Here is a 19,081-nt window from a genome sequence, read left to right as displayed (position 1 = left end):
CACACCCAAGACACAGCAGCAGTTCCAGGTTTCTGGCCAGGCCAGCTCTGGCCACTGCATCTATCCGGGGAGTGAACCAGCAGGTGGAAGATCTATCTAGCTGTAAGGCTGCTTGATAGAAACAAAGAAACAGAAATACATCACAGTATGTGGCAATTTTCTGCAAATTATAGACAGCAAACTTCCTGTACCTGTGGTACAGAAACACCTGATTCCAGTGCAGGTTATGTTTGACAAACTTGTTGTCTGTTATATATACTATGATGACTGCCCTATGTTCTGGACCAAAAATCAGTGTTATTTCTTCCCTGGTGATAGCTACTAGGTTTGAAAACAGAACTAGAAGAGACAATTTAAAAATCTAAACAAGAAAACTAACGAAAAGCCAAGGCAACCACAGTTGGGTAATCTGAGCAAAGACCCCTCAGACAACTGTGGGGGAGAACCAGCCCCAGGGGGAAGGGGCAGATTCATACTCCTCTACTGTCAAGACATGAGGGGAAAAAGGGCCCCACAAAACTTCAAACACAGGCTCTCCACATGGCTTTCACCTGGGCACCTCTGATACTATATTCTCTTCTGGTTATACAATGTTTAAAAACCAAGTTGTTACAACCACACCATCAGTCAGGCCCAGCTAGCACAGGACTTAGCACCCCGGCGCCTGACAGCAGGGTGTGAGCGCCAGGCACCCCTGAGCTCACACGACCGCTCCTGCATGAGGCAAGCAGGCAGCTAGGAGGCCCCCAAAGGCCGCCACAGCCTGCATCTGTCCAGCACACAACTGCAGTCGGCTCAGAGAGCTCGCTGACCCACTGAGGGGGCACAGCAGAGCTGGCTTCCAGCGCTGAATGTCCCACATTCATCAGAGCACACAAAGTGGACTTAAAGGCAAGACGTCACCCTCAACATGCCCTTGACGAAGACAGCTCTGCTTTGCCTTTCAACTAGAAAATTACCAGCATTTAAAAACATCCAACATTTGAAGGTTCTGAATTCTGATTTATTAGACAGCAAGGAAATAACACATTTAGAGTATTACAAAAAAGAACTCAAAGTACTTATAAACGTTAACTGGGCTTACTGGGGGAAGGCAGGGCAATTCTTCCAACTACTTCCTTGGAAGAATTGAAAACAGGGCCTCTGCATTGCATTAAAGAGCTGAGACAGGTTCCTTGTATATAAAAACAGAAAAACCCACAAAAAACCCATGTCCACAAAGAGTACAAGACATCCCTGAGGGGATGGGGTAAGCCTGCACTTGTAGGTGGACCTGCAATGAAGAAAACACATTCCAAAACGCGGGCTCAGACTTCCACTAAGTTTACAAAAAGTGAAAGAGCCTTCTCTGAGTCAAACAATGTGTCCCAAACACATCATGAAGAAAACAAACCTGTCAAGTCCCAGCTCCATTCAGAGACACACATCTACAAACAAACTAAAGAATAAAAAGTCTGACAACAGCAAACATCCTTGGGAACCACCTGGAACAGGCCAAGCTGAGTTCATGCTCAGCTCCAGCGAATTACCCTGAAATCTCATTCCCACTGTCATTTTTTTTCTTTTTAACCTTAATCACCAGTGGCTGGGCAACTGAAATGGACATGAGAAGTATATAAATGTCAGAGAAATATGCAAACCTCATTAATGTTTCCAAAAATTCATTTAGAGATAGAAACAGGTCCAAATAGATGCCTGTCTAAATGTACTGCAATTACGTTACAATTATTTTTCCAAATACACAGAGATGTTCTGTCTTTTCTCAGCTCATTACTGACTCAAACAATCTGCCCTTCTGGGATCAATTGTTTGCTAATAAATAATTGTTTACAGTCACAAAATGATGTTAGGAGGTTTTCTTATTAGTTTTCCTCCTGCACCCTAATAAGATTGAAAACTAGCTGAATCCCAGGAGTCTAACCTTAACCTCGCTTTGTTCAACAGCCCAGGAAATGATGAACCATCTGCTTGAGAAAGTCCCGGCCGGCCAGAGGAAGCACTGTTTAATTGTAGATTAACCTCCTCGGGAGGCGGTCTGAAGCAGCTTCAGAATTAGCAACTAACCAGTAAAAGAAACAAATGGCCCAGGAGCCCTTTCCTCAACCACTTCAGCTCCACAAAGAATGCAAAGGGATTTTTATTGCCCATATTTATTTACAAACATTTATTTTCCACAGTAGAAACAAAACTCAAAGTCAAAACTGATTCCCACAAGTGCGGTCACTGGCCTCCAACTGCCCAGGTCCCCTTGACGCAGCAAACATCAGACATCTCATGCACTACACAGAGTGTTCAATTGAAAAAATTGTTAAAAAAAAAACCTCTTTTCCATTATCTTCAGGTTCTTAAAATATTAAAATTGTTTCCCTGGTATCTTTGTTAATAGTAATAAATCCACCACTGGGGAGTACGAATTGTTTTATAATCATCATCAACATGGCACTTAAGTAAATGAAATCTTGTCAAGTACAGGGTGACCTACAAGTTCAAAAGAAAAAGAGAAGAGTGTAAGATCAAAATGGCTGACCAGGACAAGAGATACAAAAGTGACAAATTCAATGCAAACACAGCTCTTTATCCAACAGGTTTCACACGCTAAGACTTTTCTAGAGCTAAACCTGTAGAAACACATATAATATTGAAAATTTAATATCCCTCTCTTTCTCAGCTGAACTGATTTAGCAAGGTTATCACACCCATTTGAATTCAGAAAAGCACAGCTATCCTGAAAGCATTCAGTCACTTCACAATTACTTACCCAGAAGGTCCTGACTATCTTCCAGGGCCTGGGGAAGGGGAGGGGCCCAGGCTCCTCAGGACAAAAGCACTTGGGGAACACTTTTTAAGCTCAAGGCCGATGGCGGTAATGTAAGTAAAATGCTTTGCCACTTTGTGTCCAGAAAAAGGTTCCTTCTCGGCCAACAATTGCAACCAAGAACCAAAGACATCTACAAAAATGCCCACACTAAGGAAATCTGCTCCTCCAGGCAAAGCCATTTTACTCTGGATTTTCAGTAAGACCTGAGGGTCATTCCCTCTGTGTAAATATTAAGGAAACAATCTGTATAGAGAGGAAAAAAAATTAGCAGTTCAAATTCTTAAATAGAATTTGCTAAAATATTCTTGAATTCTTCAACTTAATTTTGATGCAATGAGCTAGTAATAACTCCAGAGATTCAAATAATAGAGCCTATTCAAGAAGAATGAGAGTTTGACATTCTTCTCTACAAAACAACTGTGCACAATTTTATCCATCAGACGTCTATCAACCTGCGGATATTGAAAGCTTGGGAGAACAAGATAAAATCAACTCCAGCCCTACAGTCAGCTGTCATATCAAGCAGGCATCAACAATGCTATTCATGAATTTAGAAAAATTAATAAATGCTGGGTTGAATGCAAGAAAAGGCTCCAACCCAGGTGAAGCACACTCACTTGGGCTTTGTCTCTGCATCTGTCACTTGGCGAATGAAGATACCATCTTCAGGATGCTCCATGTCGTCCATCTCATACATATAGGATGACGCTATTGCAAGCGTGGTCCCGTCATTACTGAAGGCAAGTGACGCGATGCTGGTGGGGTACCGATGGAACTGGCACAGCCGCTTTTTGTTAAATGGGTCCCAAATATTTACAAATCCATCAGAACCACCTACAAGTAATTTCAAAATATTGAAAATAATTTTAAATACCAGATATCAAAAATACTCATTATCTTAATTTGGCTACGGTCACAGGACAATTTCTGCCTCACTACCACAAAAAGAAAAACACAATTTTAAAAAAAAAAAAGTGCTTGAGCAGAAGACATTCAACTAATTTAAAAAGCCCTGTTCGCTTACCGATCACACAGACACAGGTGAGCACGCTGGACTTACCTGTGGCAAACGTATTGTGCACGCTGTGAAAGGAGATGGCGTTGACAGGGTAGATCTGCTCGATGTTGTTCTCTCTCAGCCGGTGGCACTTGAAGGCGTACTTCTTCTTCTGCACCTCAGGGCTGGGGTCCAGGTACTCAACGGCCACTCGGCCTTCGATGGAGCTTAACACATAGCCCTGACACGGGACACAGGGACAGCATGAGCAGCCAGCTCTCAAAAACAAAGCAGTAATCCCCAAAGTCACCCCAGGTGGAAAAAGGCAACCTTTATCGAAGAAAAAGCACAAGCAATGTCAACAAAGGCTTTAAACCACAATAACCCAGCTACAGCAGTGCTACAGCACCTGTGCCACACAAACACCCAGCACCTCACCCACTGCAATCACACGTCTTCTAAGTGGTTCACTGCCATCTGTTTGTTGTCCTGTCTGGACTCAAATTTGCTCCTTCAGTTAAAATCTGCGCTCCCACAGGCCATGCCTCTTGGTTTTGAACTGCAAGAACTGTGCTGCTGGCGCTGGGGGCACCAATAACCCACCCCACTGTGACCCCAGGCCTCCTTCCAGCCGTCCCCCACAGCAGGACAGCTTTGCAAACGCAGACTCAGAAAGGCTCAGAAGAGCCTTGCACTGTCAAACTGTTCTCATCTTTCCTTGCGATGACAACATACTGGAAAAAGTAATAGATAATAAAACCAAATATGGGATCTGCTTTGCATCTTATTTTTAAAAGTCCTGCAAGGAACCAAAGATTGATTTCCTAAACAATGCTTGTGGAGGGAAAAAAAATGCAATGAAATCATATTTTAACTTCCAAAACAAACAGCTTTCCAAACAAAATTTAGACATTAAGAACTGAAAGCAATGTTGTTAATGCAAGCATATTTTTAACATGTATTTTAATTCCTAAAGTTTCAAATCACTTCAATTCTTATCTTCAATGGAAACTGATAATTTCCTGGAAAAAGAGCTATATTCATCATTTGCGGTACTGGCTTCTGAGACGCGTCAATGGAGTAACTGACTGCTCAGGGTCACAGCCGCTACAGAACCACCTTCCAGGCACGTAGTCCGGAAGGCCCACAGCTGCGGAGGACTGGCGGGGGCTCCCTGCTGAAGAGGCTGGTCTCATTTAGGGATGATGACAGAGGGAGACCCACCCTACACATCAAAAGCTCGTCATCAGCCATCACAAAAGGGCACGGCACCGACAGTCCTTTTCAAAAGAATTAAAGTTCTAAGGTCACACCAGGTGAAGAATCTGATTAGCACTAGGGTCACAAAAAGCAAAGAGACAAGAGAGTCCATAAACCTGAATTTCCAACTTGAAGCTTTAATTCACTAGTTTTTAAACTGAAATACTTTCAAAACTCTTTGATTATGGTATACCTTTCAAGCATCCCAAACTAGGATCAATCAACAATATCAAAAGATGTCTCTGGTGGGTGAGCTGGGAGACCTAACCTCTGTGGGATGAAGTCACCTCTGAAACAGGCATGAACACACTAACGTATAACACAAGGCTGTCAAAGATTAGAGGACACCTAACAGCAAATTATAAATCGTTACCTCCCCCAAAAACAAGATTTAAAGGAAACAGTTAAGTGATTATTAGTCTTGTAACTCCAACATGCAGCACAGTGGGGGAGGGCACAGTGGGGGAGGGCAGCACCTGCTTGTTGGGGAAGGCGCGGATGCAGCGTGTCTGGTACTTGAGGCTGGACTCCCTGCGCTGCTGCACGTAGCCCATGTTCCGCAGGTCCCACACCAGCACCCTGCGGCCCGCCGTGCCCACAATCAGCCGGTCCCCAGATACCGAGAGCGTGTAGACCTTGGAAGAGAAACCGAAACTTGCTAAACATCTACTTGCCTGAAATTGGGATTTTTCCTACAAAACAAATCCGCTACTCACAAAACCGTAAGTTAGAATGACAGATGCCCAAACACAGGTACCAGCTGCAGCCACCAGTTAGCCAAACCAAGTCACTGACGCGAAACAGCAAACCCTAGATATTCATAATGTTTCAACTTATCATAAAACTGGCTATGTGAACGTATTTTTGAAGACCTAATTCTCATTACTAAAATGAAATTCTTCCAGCCATATTTCAGATTAGGACAAAACTAAAATCAACATCACTATTCAAAAACGGTAAAATAGAGGCACAAAATTATTCAAAGTACCTTTCAATAATAAAACAATAACTTTGAATTTTCTATAACCATTTTTTGGAAGGAAGTATCATTTTACTGCTTTTTAAAAGTCTTGATTTTTTTCCCCAGCTGCAGCAGTGACTAAACAGGCTTGACCAGTGAAAGGAAAGCATGACCAACCAGCTGTAAACAGCTGTCCGTCGAGGCGTAGGACAAGGACGACGCTCAGGCACACGCAAAGCTGGCACACTAAACATGCAAGACACAAGTTCTCTTCCAGGGAAAATTTCAACAAGCATTTTATCCGTTGTACCTGCTTACCTCTTCCCTATAATACCTTTAAACACTAAAATCTGCACAAACATTCCTTTACAGTTCACGACAGAACTTCTTACTAGCAAGCATTTAGTGATCTATTTGCAAATATGATGCCACTGGAGGCCAAGCAGAGGCAGCAAATTCCAGAAAATAAAAAATCTTACTGATCATGTTAAATAATTTTTAAGTCTAGAGTTCAGATCCTTAAATGTGATTATTATTCTTAATTTTCATTTCATCTGATATAATTATTTCCAAACCTCAAGATTGCTATAAAAAATTTAGAGGCCCCAAGCCATCGCTTTAACACTGAGCTATGAAACCACATGGTTAATAATCATGAGTATGCTAACTACAGACCAGCAGCCCAACAATCAAATCAGGCAGATAATGCAGTGGCCCAGCAGTACACTGCGTTACAGCCTCAAAACTCAACAATAATGCAACCAAAGGAAAAACAAACAGCAGACGTTATATAGGCAGATTTAAATTAAAAATACAACACAAAATCACAGTTTATTCAGAAAAGAAAGTGTTTACAAAGTGAAAATTAATGTAAAATATATAAAGTAGCAAGCTTTAAAAATACAGAACCCCAAAACACATCAATTTATAATGGTACAATTGTTCCCGGGGTTTCTCCCCGCAGCCCTGACTGTACAGGTGACGGCTCGGCGCACCCTCCGGCCCGGGGCCGTAAATCAAGCGAACCCACTGTCAGGCCAGTGACTGCGTCTATACATTTATCAAAAAAAGTATTAAAAAAAGTGACATAATGAACCTTGCTGAACCAATAAGCAGCTTGATTCAGTGTGGCTGTCCATTATATGATACTCTGTCAGCCATTTATCACAGTTCTTAACATGTTACATACAACCATAAATCAAAACTAGAAACAATGCAATTATTTTATTCTGAACAAAGGTCTTGCCAGTAGAAGATTCAACTGTGATGTGACAAAAATAATGGCTCTTGGGATGCACTCCTGTATATAATGACGACTAACAGGAACTGAATAGTATATTTACACCAAGGAAATAGACTCAAGTGAAAGATACCTTTAAACTGCTAAAGCAATCAATCATGAAAATTAACTACCGCCTGGTAAAGGTCTGATGAGAACACAGCAAGAATGCTCCATTACATTTTCATCTTAAGATCAAAAGGTTAAAATAATATACAAAGTTAGGGTTTTTTAAAAGCTTCATTCCCTAAGCCTTCAAACTATATCTGTCAACATTTTTTAAAATCAACACACACACACAGTAAAAGCCAGGTAACACACAACACAATCTTCTCATTAGAACTAGAACCCACTTGCTTTCTGGACAGTCAATTCAAATGAAACCTCAGGTCACGAATGTACACGGGTGGTGCTCTGCCCCATTTCAAACCCAAGTGAAAACCAAAAGCGCTTGCTCAATGACTTCTCTAAAAAGCCAGTGCGCAGCCCTTAGTGTCCAGATGGAAAGTAGCAACAACCTAGGGGAGCAACTTCAGGTAAGCCATCACTCTCCAGGACCGTAACAAACACCCCCCAAAACTTTTCCAACTCCAAAAGCAGCTAACTTCATAAATTCCCCACCTCTAATCTGAACATTCATGAAATACACATTAAGGCAAAACAGCCCAAACATGCACATACAACACAATACCTACCTTCTCAGGCTGAGAGAAGGTCCCAGCATTGCATGGAGTTCTGGGATCCCACAACTTAACTGTCTGATCCCAACTTCCCGTAACCATCACATTCACTTCCGGACAGTACTCAACACATCTGATTGGCGCATCATGGGTTCCCACAAGATTTTCTATAAAAAAAGGGGGAGGAAGTGACATCAACAGCTAGTTTTACTACCTGAATTTTTACCCAGGCAACTAACCAAGATTCCTCAAATGAACAATTAAAGGAAACACTCAATTGTCACGAATACGCTTTAACTCCACGGAAAAGAAGGAACCCAACAAAGGCCCAGCCCTCTGTCCCCCTCACAGCTAGGCTCACTGGCACCCTGAACTCCAGCTCCCACCACGGCACCACCTTACGGAACCCTTACAGATCGCTGTGCCTCTGCCCGTGTTCAGGGCAGCGTCTAGGGTATACGAAATGCTCACTCGGAGTCCCGTCTCCACACCACAGACCCTGACTACCTCAACAGCAGGCCAACGCTGCAGACACTTAGCCGCATGATTACAACACTGTGAAGGCTGGAGGTGAAGCCTTTCATATACAGGGTTTTCATGGCAAGTCAAATCTCCAACACGAAATTACTTTCAATCTCAACTTTAAAGCCACATCCCTGATGACTTCAGTACCTACTAAGCATCTACCATGTGCCAGAATTGATGTCACTGCTAAAGATACAAGAATGAACAACAGGTGACCTTGACTCAAATAGGAATATTATATAAAAAAAAAGTACATGTGCACTTCACAAAACATTTCTTCATTTTTTTATAGTATTTCAACAAGTTTAGCAATAATCCTCAGAGAACAGCCAATTTCTCAGTTAACAGTCCATAACCGTAACGTGACTGAAAACCTTTCATTTTGCTTTTTCAGAGTTTTTCCCTCAGTTTTCAAGAAAACAGGCCTTTACCGCAAAATGAACTTACCACATATGCTACTGGCAGATAACAAGGTGACTTTCATACCAAAATCTCTAATGATGGGGTGTTTTGGACAAGTACCCATCTGGGCTAGGCATGCTAGCCTAGTGGCTAAAGTCCTCTCCTTGCATGCACCAGGATCCCGTACAAGGGCTGGTTCATGTTCCGGCTGCCCTGGTTCCCATTCAGCTCCCTGCTTAGGGCCTGGGAAAGCAGTGGAGCATGGCCCAAGGCTTCTGGCTCCTGGCCTCCAATTGGTTCAGCTCCAGCCGTAAGAGTAAAGCAGCAGATGGAAGATCTCTCCGTTCTCTGTAAATCTTTCTAAGAAAAATAACTCTTTTTTAAAAAAAAGTGTTCACCTTCTGATCTCTTGTTACTGCCAACTCACCCCTCTGGTTCTACTGCTGTGCCCTCCAGCTCCTTCAAGGGCACCTGTGACCAACAAACTCAGCAAATTAAGCTCTCCACTGGTCAATCCTCTGCCCCAATGTCACCTTAAAAATTTGGGTAACTTGTCTCAAATTTACTATGTGAAAGAAAACGTGTCATTTCACTTTTCATTCAATAAATACAAATAAAAGATACTGTCCTGCTAAGTAACTATGTAAGTAGGTTAACAAACATGTCTTAATGTTTTATAACACTGGTTTTTAAAAACCTATCTACCTTCAGTTTAAGCTTAATCAGCTCCTAAAACAGGCAGTTCTGAAACCTCACCATCATCCTGGAAGTCGGAACCAACGACAAGTGCCACCCAGGAACGCCGGGGACTGGCGTCATGCTGAGTTCACTGCAAAAACATGGACTTCTATCACAACCTCACGCTGCACTTGACAACATCCCTGTGCCAGGCCACTCCACCTGCACCTAAAACAACTCGGGCACTTACTCTACCCAGTACAGACTTGGCTCCTACACAAACCAGTGCCACGCGGCCACAGTACCTTGATCAGTGTTCAAATCACGCATCTTCAGCTGCTGATCTAACCCCCCGCTCCAGGCATGGGTTGGGTCCTACAAAAACAAAGTTCCAAACCATTTAAAACTGACGGCCACCACCGGGCGCGCGCTCAGTTCCCACACCGCCCGCCCCAAGTCTTCAATGTGAACAAACAAGTTAAAAATTGTACTAAAACCCTAAAAACCAAGAAACCATGCGTTGCTTTATCCTATTAGTCACTCTGCCTGGGAGCGTTCTGACCTTGAGCTCAGTCCCACCCTGCCCTCCGCAGGCTGCACCTGCCAGGGTCACCTACGCAGAAGGCGCAGTCCAGGCCAGCACGGCGCCCGGGTGGTCAGTACTTGTGCTCAGTCCCACCCAGGGTCACCTACACAGAAGGAGCATTCCAGCACGGTGCCCGGGTGCTGGTCAGTGCTTGTGCTCAGTCCCACCCCGCCCAACGCGGGTGCTGGGCTGCACCTGCCAGGGTCACCTACGTAGAAGGCGCAGTCCAGCACAGCGCCCGTGTGCTGGTACTTGAGCCGCATGGAGTTGGTGGGCACGTCGTAGAGGCGCACCGACGTGTCCCAGGACGAGACCAACAGGAACTGGGAGGTGTTGGGGCTGAACTTGACCGAGGAGATGCCATCCTCGGGCGGCTGGTTGAGCTTGAACTCGTTGGACCCGGTCATCTGCGGAACACGCGCCGGTCAGGCCCAGCCCCGCCCAGCCGCCCAGCCAGGTGGGCTCCCGGGGGTACACACGCACTCCTGGGGTGCCGAGAGCGCGCGCCGCACCCCAAGCCGCGCGAGAGCCCGCTGCACCCCGCCCCCACACCCCAACCGCAGGCCTCGCCGAGCCCGGCGTCCTTCTCCCCGCCCCCGAGCCCGAGCGCGGTGGCTCCGCAAGCAAGATGAGCTCGAGGGGCGCTCTCCGCCTGCTGCGGGCCTCCGGGAGCGCCCGAGAGCCCGCTTCTCCCGCCGCCTACCGCGGATTCCCTCCCGCACCGCCGCCGCCGCCACTCGCCGCCGCCGCCTACTCGCTGCCCTCAGCGCGCTCGCGGGCCGAGCGAAGGGGGCGGGAGGAAGCCTCGAAGCAGACCGTCTATTGGCTGATTTCAAACGCCAACGTCTCGAGCCAGGCAGACAATTGGTCCGCTCCGCCGCGGGCGTCGGTCGACGCAGTCATCCTGTTCCGGCTCAAAGGGAAACCGCGGCTTTTCCGATCACGTGGTCTCGCTGTACCGTCTCCCCGCTCGGAAGGTTGCGGGCTCCTGTACATTTAGTGAAAACTACAACTCCCAGTGAGCATCGCGTCAAGGCTTTGTGGACGCCAGCCTACGCCCGTCTGCAGCACTCTGGGAGTTGTAGTCTCTCCCAGCGGACCCTCTGCTTAAGCCCTGAAGCGCAGGCGGGAAAGATGCTGACTTCAGGTCCGCTGGCGTGTGCCTCCTTTCTCTAGACATAGGAATCCCACTATCGTCGACACTCCTGTGGAATTAAATTATTCGCCCATTCGCTAGACGCATGTACACCCATAAACTAACCAAGACCTAGTCTACAACGGGAACTCCGGTGCTCTAGTCAGCGACACTCCTTGGCCCTGATTCTTGGGATCCTGGACGTGCCCCCTATGAGCCGGGTCTCAGATTTTCCACTAATTTCTGCTGGTCTCCTCAGAATCCATGCTGATTTCGGCTCCGTCCCCACGCACCTGCTGAGCCTCGGCCAGGCGCCAGGCCTGAGGAGAGGCTCTGGTCAGACCCGTCCTTGCCCACCGCGCGCCCCCGGGCCGCAGGACTGCGGGACCGAGAAACACTTCGGTTTCTTGTGGGGTCCAGAAATGACGGCGCCTCGGCTCTGCCACACCCTGCCCACCTCCGCCCCGTAACCCTGCCCTGCCCTGAGCCGCGGGCTCTCTCTGCTCCACTTTGTGCTTCCAGATGCCTTCAGAAATGAGAGGTTCAAGAAGGGCGCCTGGGTGATGAGAAGCGATTCTGTCTCCAGGAGAGGAAACAACGACCGAGGAGAACGCCAGCTCTGAGTTGGCCTTGAACCTCCTCGATTGGCATTTTTGCAGCTCAGCCCAGTCATAATTTCTTTTTCTGCTGCCTTTTGTAAAGATAAATTCTGGCTTTGCCATGTGAGTTTGTGTGAAGTGGGAGGGCAAAGTGTCTAGAAGCGTATTGCAGAGCCTGCTGAGCGGGGCGCGGCCGCACACCGGGAGCCGGCACTGCTCTTGGGGTGCCGCCACCACCTTCGGCCTGGTGTCCTTGCCCTCTGTCTTCCTCCCCAGCCCGCACACTTGGTTCTCTGTCTCTTTCAAAAAAAAAAAAAAAAAAAAAAAAACCTAACGGCCAAATTCAAAATTCAAAACCGCACCTCCTTATAGCCTTAATTCCATCCTAACTTTAGCTCCATAATTTTATCTCCTGACTTATTTGGTTCCCTCTCTCAGTTGTTTATTTAATCCTATTAGTGTTTCAAGATTCGGAGCATGAATTACCCACTAATAAAATCTAAGTGTATTTTATTAGCCAGTGTGTGTATGAATCAGGTCCCTCTGGGCACGCAGCAAAGCCCGACTCCATTTGAGTTTGAAGAAACGTCAATCTTTGAAATCCAGTTTAGAGTCCAAAAGCAGGTTGATGATCTTTGCTGATTATTCAAATGAATTGATAGTCTTGAGATAGGAAATCTGGCAACACTGTGGTCTTGGTCAACATTTGAAACCCAAGTGCAGCGTCTGTGTGCGCGCGCGTACAAGCACAATATCTAGTTATCTGTAAGAGAAAAATTCCCATAACGAGCTGACACTGCTGATTTCTGGATTAGTAAACAATAATATTAATAAGATGCACAAATGTTGATACCTGACAGAGCCATGTCCTAAACTAAGGGCAAACTCAGTCAGACACTCAGTACCTCAGTGGCCAAAAGAAACCACGTCCTATAAAAAAAAAAAAAAGAAGAAGCAGCAGCAGCATCGCCCAACACACTTAAAACCATCATCTGTTGCAAAAAAAGAAAAAAAAACCCGCCATGTATTGAACGCCAGACAAGTGACGCGGATGGAATGTTCCTGTGCCCGCAATTGCTCGGAAGTAATTTGATCATGTCTGCGGGGAATATTCAAATAGGAAAGTTAGAGGGAAAATCATGGAACAGGGTCATCTGGAGAGAGAACTTCACTGAAATAAAATATGTGTCCACAATCAGTCGCGAGGAAACGGACCCAGCGCCCCTGCGCTCCTCCCTCCCGCCGCCCAGCCCTTCGCTGCCTTTCTCACAGGGCTCTGCTCTCCGTAAATATTTTTTGGCGTGAACTCAGTTGAAATGAAATAAACGCAACTGAACCAACCTAGTGTTCCTGGGTAACATCCCTCTGACGTCACTTTGGACTAGACTGTGATCTTTATGTAATCTAATGTAAGAAAGAGGGGAAAATCTAAAATTTTTTTAAGCCAGGCACTTCACAAACGACACTGAAGATGACTTAAACGTTTACCGATATTTGGTTAGATTTTTTTTTTTTCAGATAATGCAACGATTTCGATGTCTCTTGGTTCATAAGGAAGTCTCTCCACCACCAGCGTTGCTTTCTGGATGGGGAGAGCCTGCCCAAGCCCTGCGGTCTCCGGGGCCTCCCGGCTCCCTTGCGCTGCCTGGCATCAGAGCTGGGGCCACCAAGTGTTGACCCTGCGACCTGCGCCGACGTTTCACTTGGAACTGGTGGCTGCCATCTAAGCTGAAGGGCTGTTGGATAATTTGCATGGCTCCCTTGGAGCTATTCTCTGCGCGCAGCACCCACCCAGTCCCGGCGCTGCACCACGGCGGGCGTCAGCGCGCCAAAGTCCGCGGGCCACCCCGCCGCGCGCCACGATGCCTTTCCGATCCAGCGGCCCAAAGCTGATCTACGATCCAGCCATTTAGTCACTCGCAATGTTAACAATTAACGAAAACAAACGAGTACGGTTCGGAAGAGCTTGTGCCTCCTGCTCTCTTGGCATGGCATTGGGACTGGGAACCCTCTTGGGCCGAAAAGAGTGCAGTTGCCGCGCGGGGCAGGACGCGTGACAGTAGCACCGGCTGCCAGCCGATCTCGCCAGAGTCGCAGCGAGCCGAAGCGAGGGGATCGTTGCCTAGATTGCAGCCAGCGCCTTCCTTGGCCCTGCGCCCTCGGAGAGGAGACGCACCCCGCAGCCAGGGCCACGTCCCCAGATGCCCGGCTCGGCCAAGCCCAAGACGATCCCAGCGCTGGGAAGATGCTGCATGGGGGCTCCCCTCCCCTTCCGCTGGTTCGGGGAGACCGTCAAGGCGGAGGCGAGGCCTGCCTACTCGTCTTTGTGTGTCTGGGAGCGGGCTCGTGGCGGGGGGTGGGGAAATGGCTGGACTCCAGCCCCGGCACGGACCAGCCCGTGCCCCGGGTTAGGGGCGCCTATAAGGGGAAGAACAGAAATGAAGCTAGGTCGCGACCTGTAACTCTTGGTCCCGGCCCCACCCTGCACGTGCTTCCAACCAGAAGCCTGCCAGGCTTTCCACGGGGAAAAAAAGAGAAACCCGCACGCGCCTTAGCATACTGGGCAATCAGCCCCTCCAAAATTAACAACGATGTTTAAAATGTTTTATTTTTTTCTCATTAAAAATATTTACAGATCTGGACTCTTCTCCCCCCCCCCTTCCCTTTCACCTCTACCCATCCTCAGGATGAGGGAAACACAAAAAGGCGATTAGCAAATTCGTCCAAAGCCCCCCCCCCCGGGGGCTGGCTTAGCCGAGCGCGTGTGCAGGTGCATACAGTCGGGTGTGGAGGTGGGAGAGGGGGAGGAGGAGTGGAGGGCACCGGCGTTGCTGGTGTCTCGCTCTAGCCGAAACTCCCTTTGCCGTCAGACCCACCACCACCCCAGAGCATCCCCTCCGGAACGGTTTTCAGAGCACGTTTGGTTTGGTTTGTTAGAAAGCAGGCGATCTTGCTTGAGGAATGCCAATAAATACCCGAAACTAAACAAAGAGCAGGGCAGAGGCCATAAATAGGAGATAACGAATACACATGGTGTATTTCTTAATATTTCTGGCAACACGCCGCGGAGCTCTCTCGCGCTCGCGGGCGGGCGGGTGAGCGGTCAGTAGTCGAGCTTGTTGTAGAGATTGTAGAGCGGTAAGGCCGACAGGCTGCTGCCGGGGTAGTAGAGCGGCGCGGGGAAGGCGAGAGAGCGCGGCACCGGCACGCGCAGCAGCGAGCTGTCCCGGAACACGAGCGGCATGCCCACCAGAGTCTGCGCCGACGCGTGCGCCATGTTGGCCGCCTCCAGCTCGGCTGAGAGCTGCCGCTTCCACTTGTTGCGGCGGTTCTGGAACCAAGTCTTGACCTGCGTCTCGGTGAGCTGCAGGCTGGAGGCGAGGCAGGCGCGCTCCGAGCTGCTCAGGTAGCGCTTCATGTCGAAGGTGGACTCGAGCTGGTACACCTGGCTGCGCGAGAAGACCGTGCGCGTCTTCTTCTTGGCCGCGCCGGCCTGCCGCTCAGCACCGCCGTCCCGCGGCCGCTCTGGCCCTGGGGAGGGCGAGCCCGAGGGTAAGAACCTCTCTTTGTCTTCCTTCAGGTCCGGGTGCGAAGGAGAGAGGAAAGGCGTGCGCTCCGAGCCCGCCGGCCCTGCGCCGCCACTGCCCTTGGTGGTTCCTGAGGAGCAAGAACAGAAAGCAAGGCATGGAGTTGGGACGTCTTGGAGAAGCCCAGCTGGATTCCAGAAGGCCGGCAGACGCCTGTAGCCTTGGGGTCCTGGGTTACAAACACCCCTTCCTCTCCTCCCTCTCGCTGACACCTCAAGCCCAACTTCAGGCCTTTAAAGAAGCAACAGGAGAGCCAGGCGGCTGCGGTCTCGGGGTCCCTGAGTTCCCAGCTTTATGGCCACGAGGGGAGGAGGGCAGGAGGAGGACCGCGAACAGCGATTCTAAAGGCGAGGGCGCCCTGTAAGTACTGAGCTGCCAGCCGGCCCCAGGTTGACAGGGCGGCCTCATTTCACAGGCCGTTTGTTTGGAAATCGGGCGAGGGAGCAACTGGGCCAGGACTGTCTCTGAAACGCACCGGTGGCCGGCACCGAAAAAGGCTAATCACTTGAGGAGAGAGAGAGAGAGAGAGAGACAGAGAGAGAGAGAGAGAGAGAGAGAGAGAGAGAGAATGAATATGAATGTAGAACCTGAGCAAAGCTGGTGTGTTTGCAAAGAAAGTGTTGGCTGCGCACAGGGATCCCCGGTGCCCGGGGCCACTGAGGTCCAGTCTCCTGCCAACCCAACCTTGCCCAACACACCGAGTGCCATGGGGCCTGTGCTCTCAGCTTCTTCCCAGCCGCCTGGAGGCCAGCTGACCCCACGGCGCGCGGACTCCCCTAGCTTGGGCCAAGCACCCCCAGCTGCTGCAGCTCTGACCCGCAGAGGTCGGACTTGGGAATCGTGGCCGAGCTCGCGGCTCGCCGCTCCTCGCTCTCTTTTCCCGGCCAGCGGGCGACGCGCGGTCCTTACCCAGGCAAGGAAAAGGGATGGAGGGGTGGTGCTTGGACCCCGGCTCCTTGGGACCGTGTGGGTCTGGGCAGAAGCAGGCCGGCGCCTTCCAGCCGTCGTCCGGCTCCTCCTCCTCCGAGGACACTGACAGGCTGCGCTTCCTGGCCGGCCAGCCCGCGGGCTCCCGCGGCGCCTCCGAAGGGCCCCCGCCCAGGATGGACTGGATGGTGAAGCTGGAGACGCCGCCGGCCGCCGGACACCCCTTGCCCGCATCTTCTTTGCTGCCCATCCTGGGTTCATAAGAAATCGGAGGAAACCAAGAACTCCCTTTAGAGACGTTGCGGGTGGAAAGTGGTGCAGGCAGGCAGTGGGGAGGGGCGGGGAGGGAAGCCAGGGGGAGGGGGCGCCAAGGCCGGCGAGGCGTCCCTTCCGCACGGGGGAACACGCGGGCACCGGACGTTTGGCAGGGGTCCCTGCCCGCCCGGCTCTGGGTGCACCCGCCCAGCCCGGGTGCGAATGCCCCTTCCTCGGCAGCGGGCGCCGCGGGTCTCGGGCAACGCGGAGGCGGCGCGGCCTCATTTGCATAGGGGTTACCGGAGCGCGGCCAATCGCAGCGCCGCCGAGCGGCCCCGGAAAATTTTAAAAAGGCCGGGCTCGGCGAGCGGCGCCCGTGCGCCCCTAGAGCGCGCAGAACGCCCGGCGGGCATCTGCCGTCCAACCTGGCGGCCCAGCTCCGTCCCTGGCCTCTGCAGCGGCTAGAATCGCAGCCCTGTGCAGGGGCAAGCGCGGGGGGGGGGGGGGGGCTCGGGAGCAGGAGGGGGTCCTCGCGCCTCGAGGGTCAGCGACGGGCTCCCCGCCCCTGCCAGCCCTCCACCCTTCCAGCCCCGGGGGCGGTCGGTGAAGGGTTGGGTGAATGAAGGACGTGTGTGCCCAGACTAACTCTCTCGAAGCACGGCCGGTGGCAATCTGGCGCACAGAATCCTGTCTGCCCACCCCGTGTGCATACCCTACTCTGCCACTGGCCCATCCGGAGGACAAGGGCTTTTTGGCTGTGGCGGTGAGGCAGAAACCCCAGATCTGGAGTGTTGAGGTGCTGCCTCCCGTTTCAGCATGGCCTTTAAGACACAGTGTGAGTTTGGACCAGTCCCTCTGCCTTCGGGCTGGGCGAAGCCTGCTGGTTAGCGCCTCCTCTTTCTCCTGGGCTGAGCAGCGCGCTGCGCAGGAGGGACAGGTTCCCTAAGCCCTGAACGCCCGGATGGCCTGAGCGCACCGTGTACGGTCTACACCCTCTCCTCCCGCCCTCCTGGAATTGCCGCAGAAATAGAAGGGCCTTGCTCCCGAGTAGGACCCGGTTAGGAGGCGGTGATGGGATATGGCTTTAGAACCGGGCAGAGTGATTCAAATCCGCTGGATGACCCGGTGCCCAAAACAGACTGTATTGGCCTCCGTTTCCTGGGTCCTGAAACTGGAGGGGTGGGAGTGGCTATGCCTATGTCGCAGGTGGGAGGGTCAAGTGCCCAGGCTGGAGCCAGGTTCAAGCCGCAGCTTTACAAAGCGAGGTTTCCTCCCTGGTCCTCGCGTCCCTGTCAGAGCCCTGACTGGCCACTCTCACTCCTTGCCCAGCTGTTCCCTGATTCAGAATCATCACTGCGGGGGGCCACAGGGGTCTGGACCCCGAGGTGAAGCGAGGCCCAAGACAGCGGATTTGCAGCCTCGGGATCGCCCCAACCCTGCCCTTGCGGTGGGCCCTGTCCCTGTGAAGTTCCCAAAGGCAGCCCGGGAGACCCCGGCGTCAGTGCCAGGAAGACTCAGGCGCTGCCGCACCGTGCGGCGCAGTCCTGCCGCGCCCGGGTTATTGAGTAAAGCGCTTATAATATCATTAACCGCGGTGAGTTACCGACTGAGGCCCAGCCCGTGGCAGAACTAGGCCTACTTAACTCCTCCAAGGGCTCGTTAATGGGCTAATTGATTAGGAGTCGGCGGCACAGCCGGGGCAGGGCCAGGCGAGGGGGCGGGGGCCCGGGGCTGTGCTCCGCGGCCCGGGGGCCGGCGAGGGGCAGGTGCCGGCCTCCGTCACCGCATTAACCTCTTCTGGGCTCGGCGGCTGGGTCGAGACACATTACAAATGGTCAGCTTTAATCATGGTGTCAGCTCATTAACCCGGAAGGACCCGGCGCTGAAATACAATTTGTGCGCCCCGCTCCGCGCGGCCGCGGCGCAGGCTCCCGGGCTACGCCGCATCAGGTCCGGCGCGCTCCCGCGTCCATGCAGGTTAAGGGGGCCGGCTCTCTAAGAAAGCGGAGTCCAGCCGCGGCCTCTTGACCTCTCGTAGGCACCCTGAGCTGGGCACTGTCTCCGGGGTCAGTACCAAGGCAGTCCCCTCTCCCCGCTGGCGGGAAAGAAGACAGTCGGGGTCCAGGGGCCCGGGGCGGGTGTGGCATCTGGTGCTGGCAACGTGCCGGAAGCTCCCAGTCTGTGTTCGCTTTGATGCAATTCTTACAGCCAATGTGTGACCTAGATCTTTCCCACACACTCCACAGGCGGGGAAACAGGCTCCGTGGAGGAAAACGTGACTAGTCCTGGCAGACGCTCTAAAATCGAGGTCGATCAGTGGCCAAGTCCACGCCCTTGCGAAGAGCGAGGAGACACGACCATCGCCGTGAAACTCAGAGCACAGCTGCGGGGG

General features: G+C 50.9%; 2 protein-coding genes across 4 annotated transcripts; both read right to left on the bottom strand.

Moving 5' to 3' along the window:
- Positions 1 to 2,121: 2,121 nt before the first annotated feature.
- Positions 2,122 to 11,258, bottom strand: BUB3 (BUB3 mitotic checkpoint protein). 3 transcript variants are annotated; one of them, XM_058671396.1, is made up of 8 exons: positions 10,909 to 11,258; positions 10,399 to 10,593; positions 9,906 to 9,975; positions 8,011 to 8,162; positions 5,552 to 5,710; positions 3,879 to 4,056; positions 3,436 to 3,652; positions 2,122 to 2,478 (listed from the first exon to the last, which is right to left on the bottom strand). In XM_058671396.1, the coding sequence occupies exons 2-8, from the start codon at positions 10,591 to 10,593 to the stop codon at positions 2,463 to 2,465; spliced, it is 987 nt and encodes a 328-aa protein (XP_058527379.1). In that variant the 5' UTR covers positions 10,909 to 11,258; the 3' UTR covers positions 2,122 to 2,462. The 3 variants fall into 3 exon arrangements, with proteins under 3 accessions (XP_058527379.1, XP_004579810.1, XP_058527380.1); XM_004579753.3 differs by having other exon boundaries at positions 10,890 to 11,257; XM_058671397.1 differs by lacking the exon at positions 10,909 to 11,258 and adding an exon at positions 10,739 to 10,761.
- Positions 11,259 to 14,757: 3,499 nt separating this feature from the next.
- Positions 14,758 to 16,919, bottom strand: HMX2 (H6 family homeobox 2). Its single transcript, XM_004579754.2, has 2 exons — positions 16,417 to 16,919; positions 14,758 to 15,577 (listed from the first exon to the last, which is right to left on the bottom strand). The coding sequence occupies exons 1-2, from the start codon at positions 16,682 to 16,684 to the stop codon at positions 15,024 to 15,026; spliced, it is 822 nt and encodes a 273-aa protein (XP_004579811.1). The 5' UTR covers positions 16,685 to 16,919; the 3' UTR covers positions 14,758 to 15,023.
- Positions 16,920 to 19,081: the final 2,162 nt, after the last annotated feature.

This window comes from Ochotona princeps, chromosome 13, assembly GCF_030435755.1.
Source record: "Ochotona princeps isolate mOchPri1 chromosome 13, mOchPri1.hap1, whole genome shotgun sequence".
NCBI lineage: Eukaryota > Metazoa > Chordata > Mammalia > Lagomorpha > Ochotonidae > Ochotona > Ochotona princeps.
The sequence above is the reverse complement of the archived record's forward strand: the minus strand, read 5'-3'. Positions and strand labels throughout refer to the sequence as shown.

Bases quoted from the DNA above. Each gene is read 5' to 3' on its own strand.
- BUB3 (XM_058671396.1), bottom strand. From the start codon at position 10,593: ATGACCGGGTCCAACGAGTTCAAGCTCAACCAGCCGCCCGAGGATGGC. The intron at 8,163-9,905 runs GTACTGTGGCCG...CTTTTTTTATAG, and splicing joins TGATTTGAACACTGATCAAG to AAAATCTTGTGGGAACCCAT. The intron at 3,653-3,878 runs GTAAGTCCAGCG...AATTACTTGTAG, and splicing joins GCACAATACGTTTGCCACAG to GTGGTTCTGATGGATTTGTA.
- HMX2 (XM_004579754.2), bottom strand. From the start codon at position 16,684: ATGGGCAGCAAAGAAGATGCGGGCAAGGGGTGTCCGGCGGCCGGCGGC. The intron at 15,578-16,416 runs GTAAGGACCGCG...CTTGCTCCTCAG, and splicing joins CATCCCTTTTCCTTGCCTGG to GAACCACCAAGGGCAGTGGC.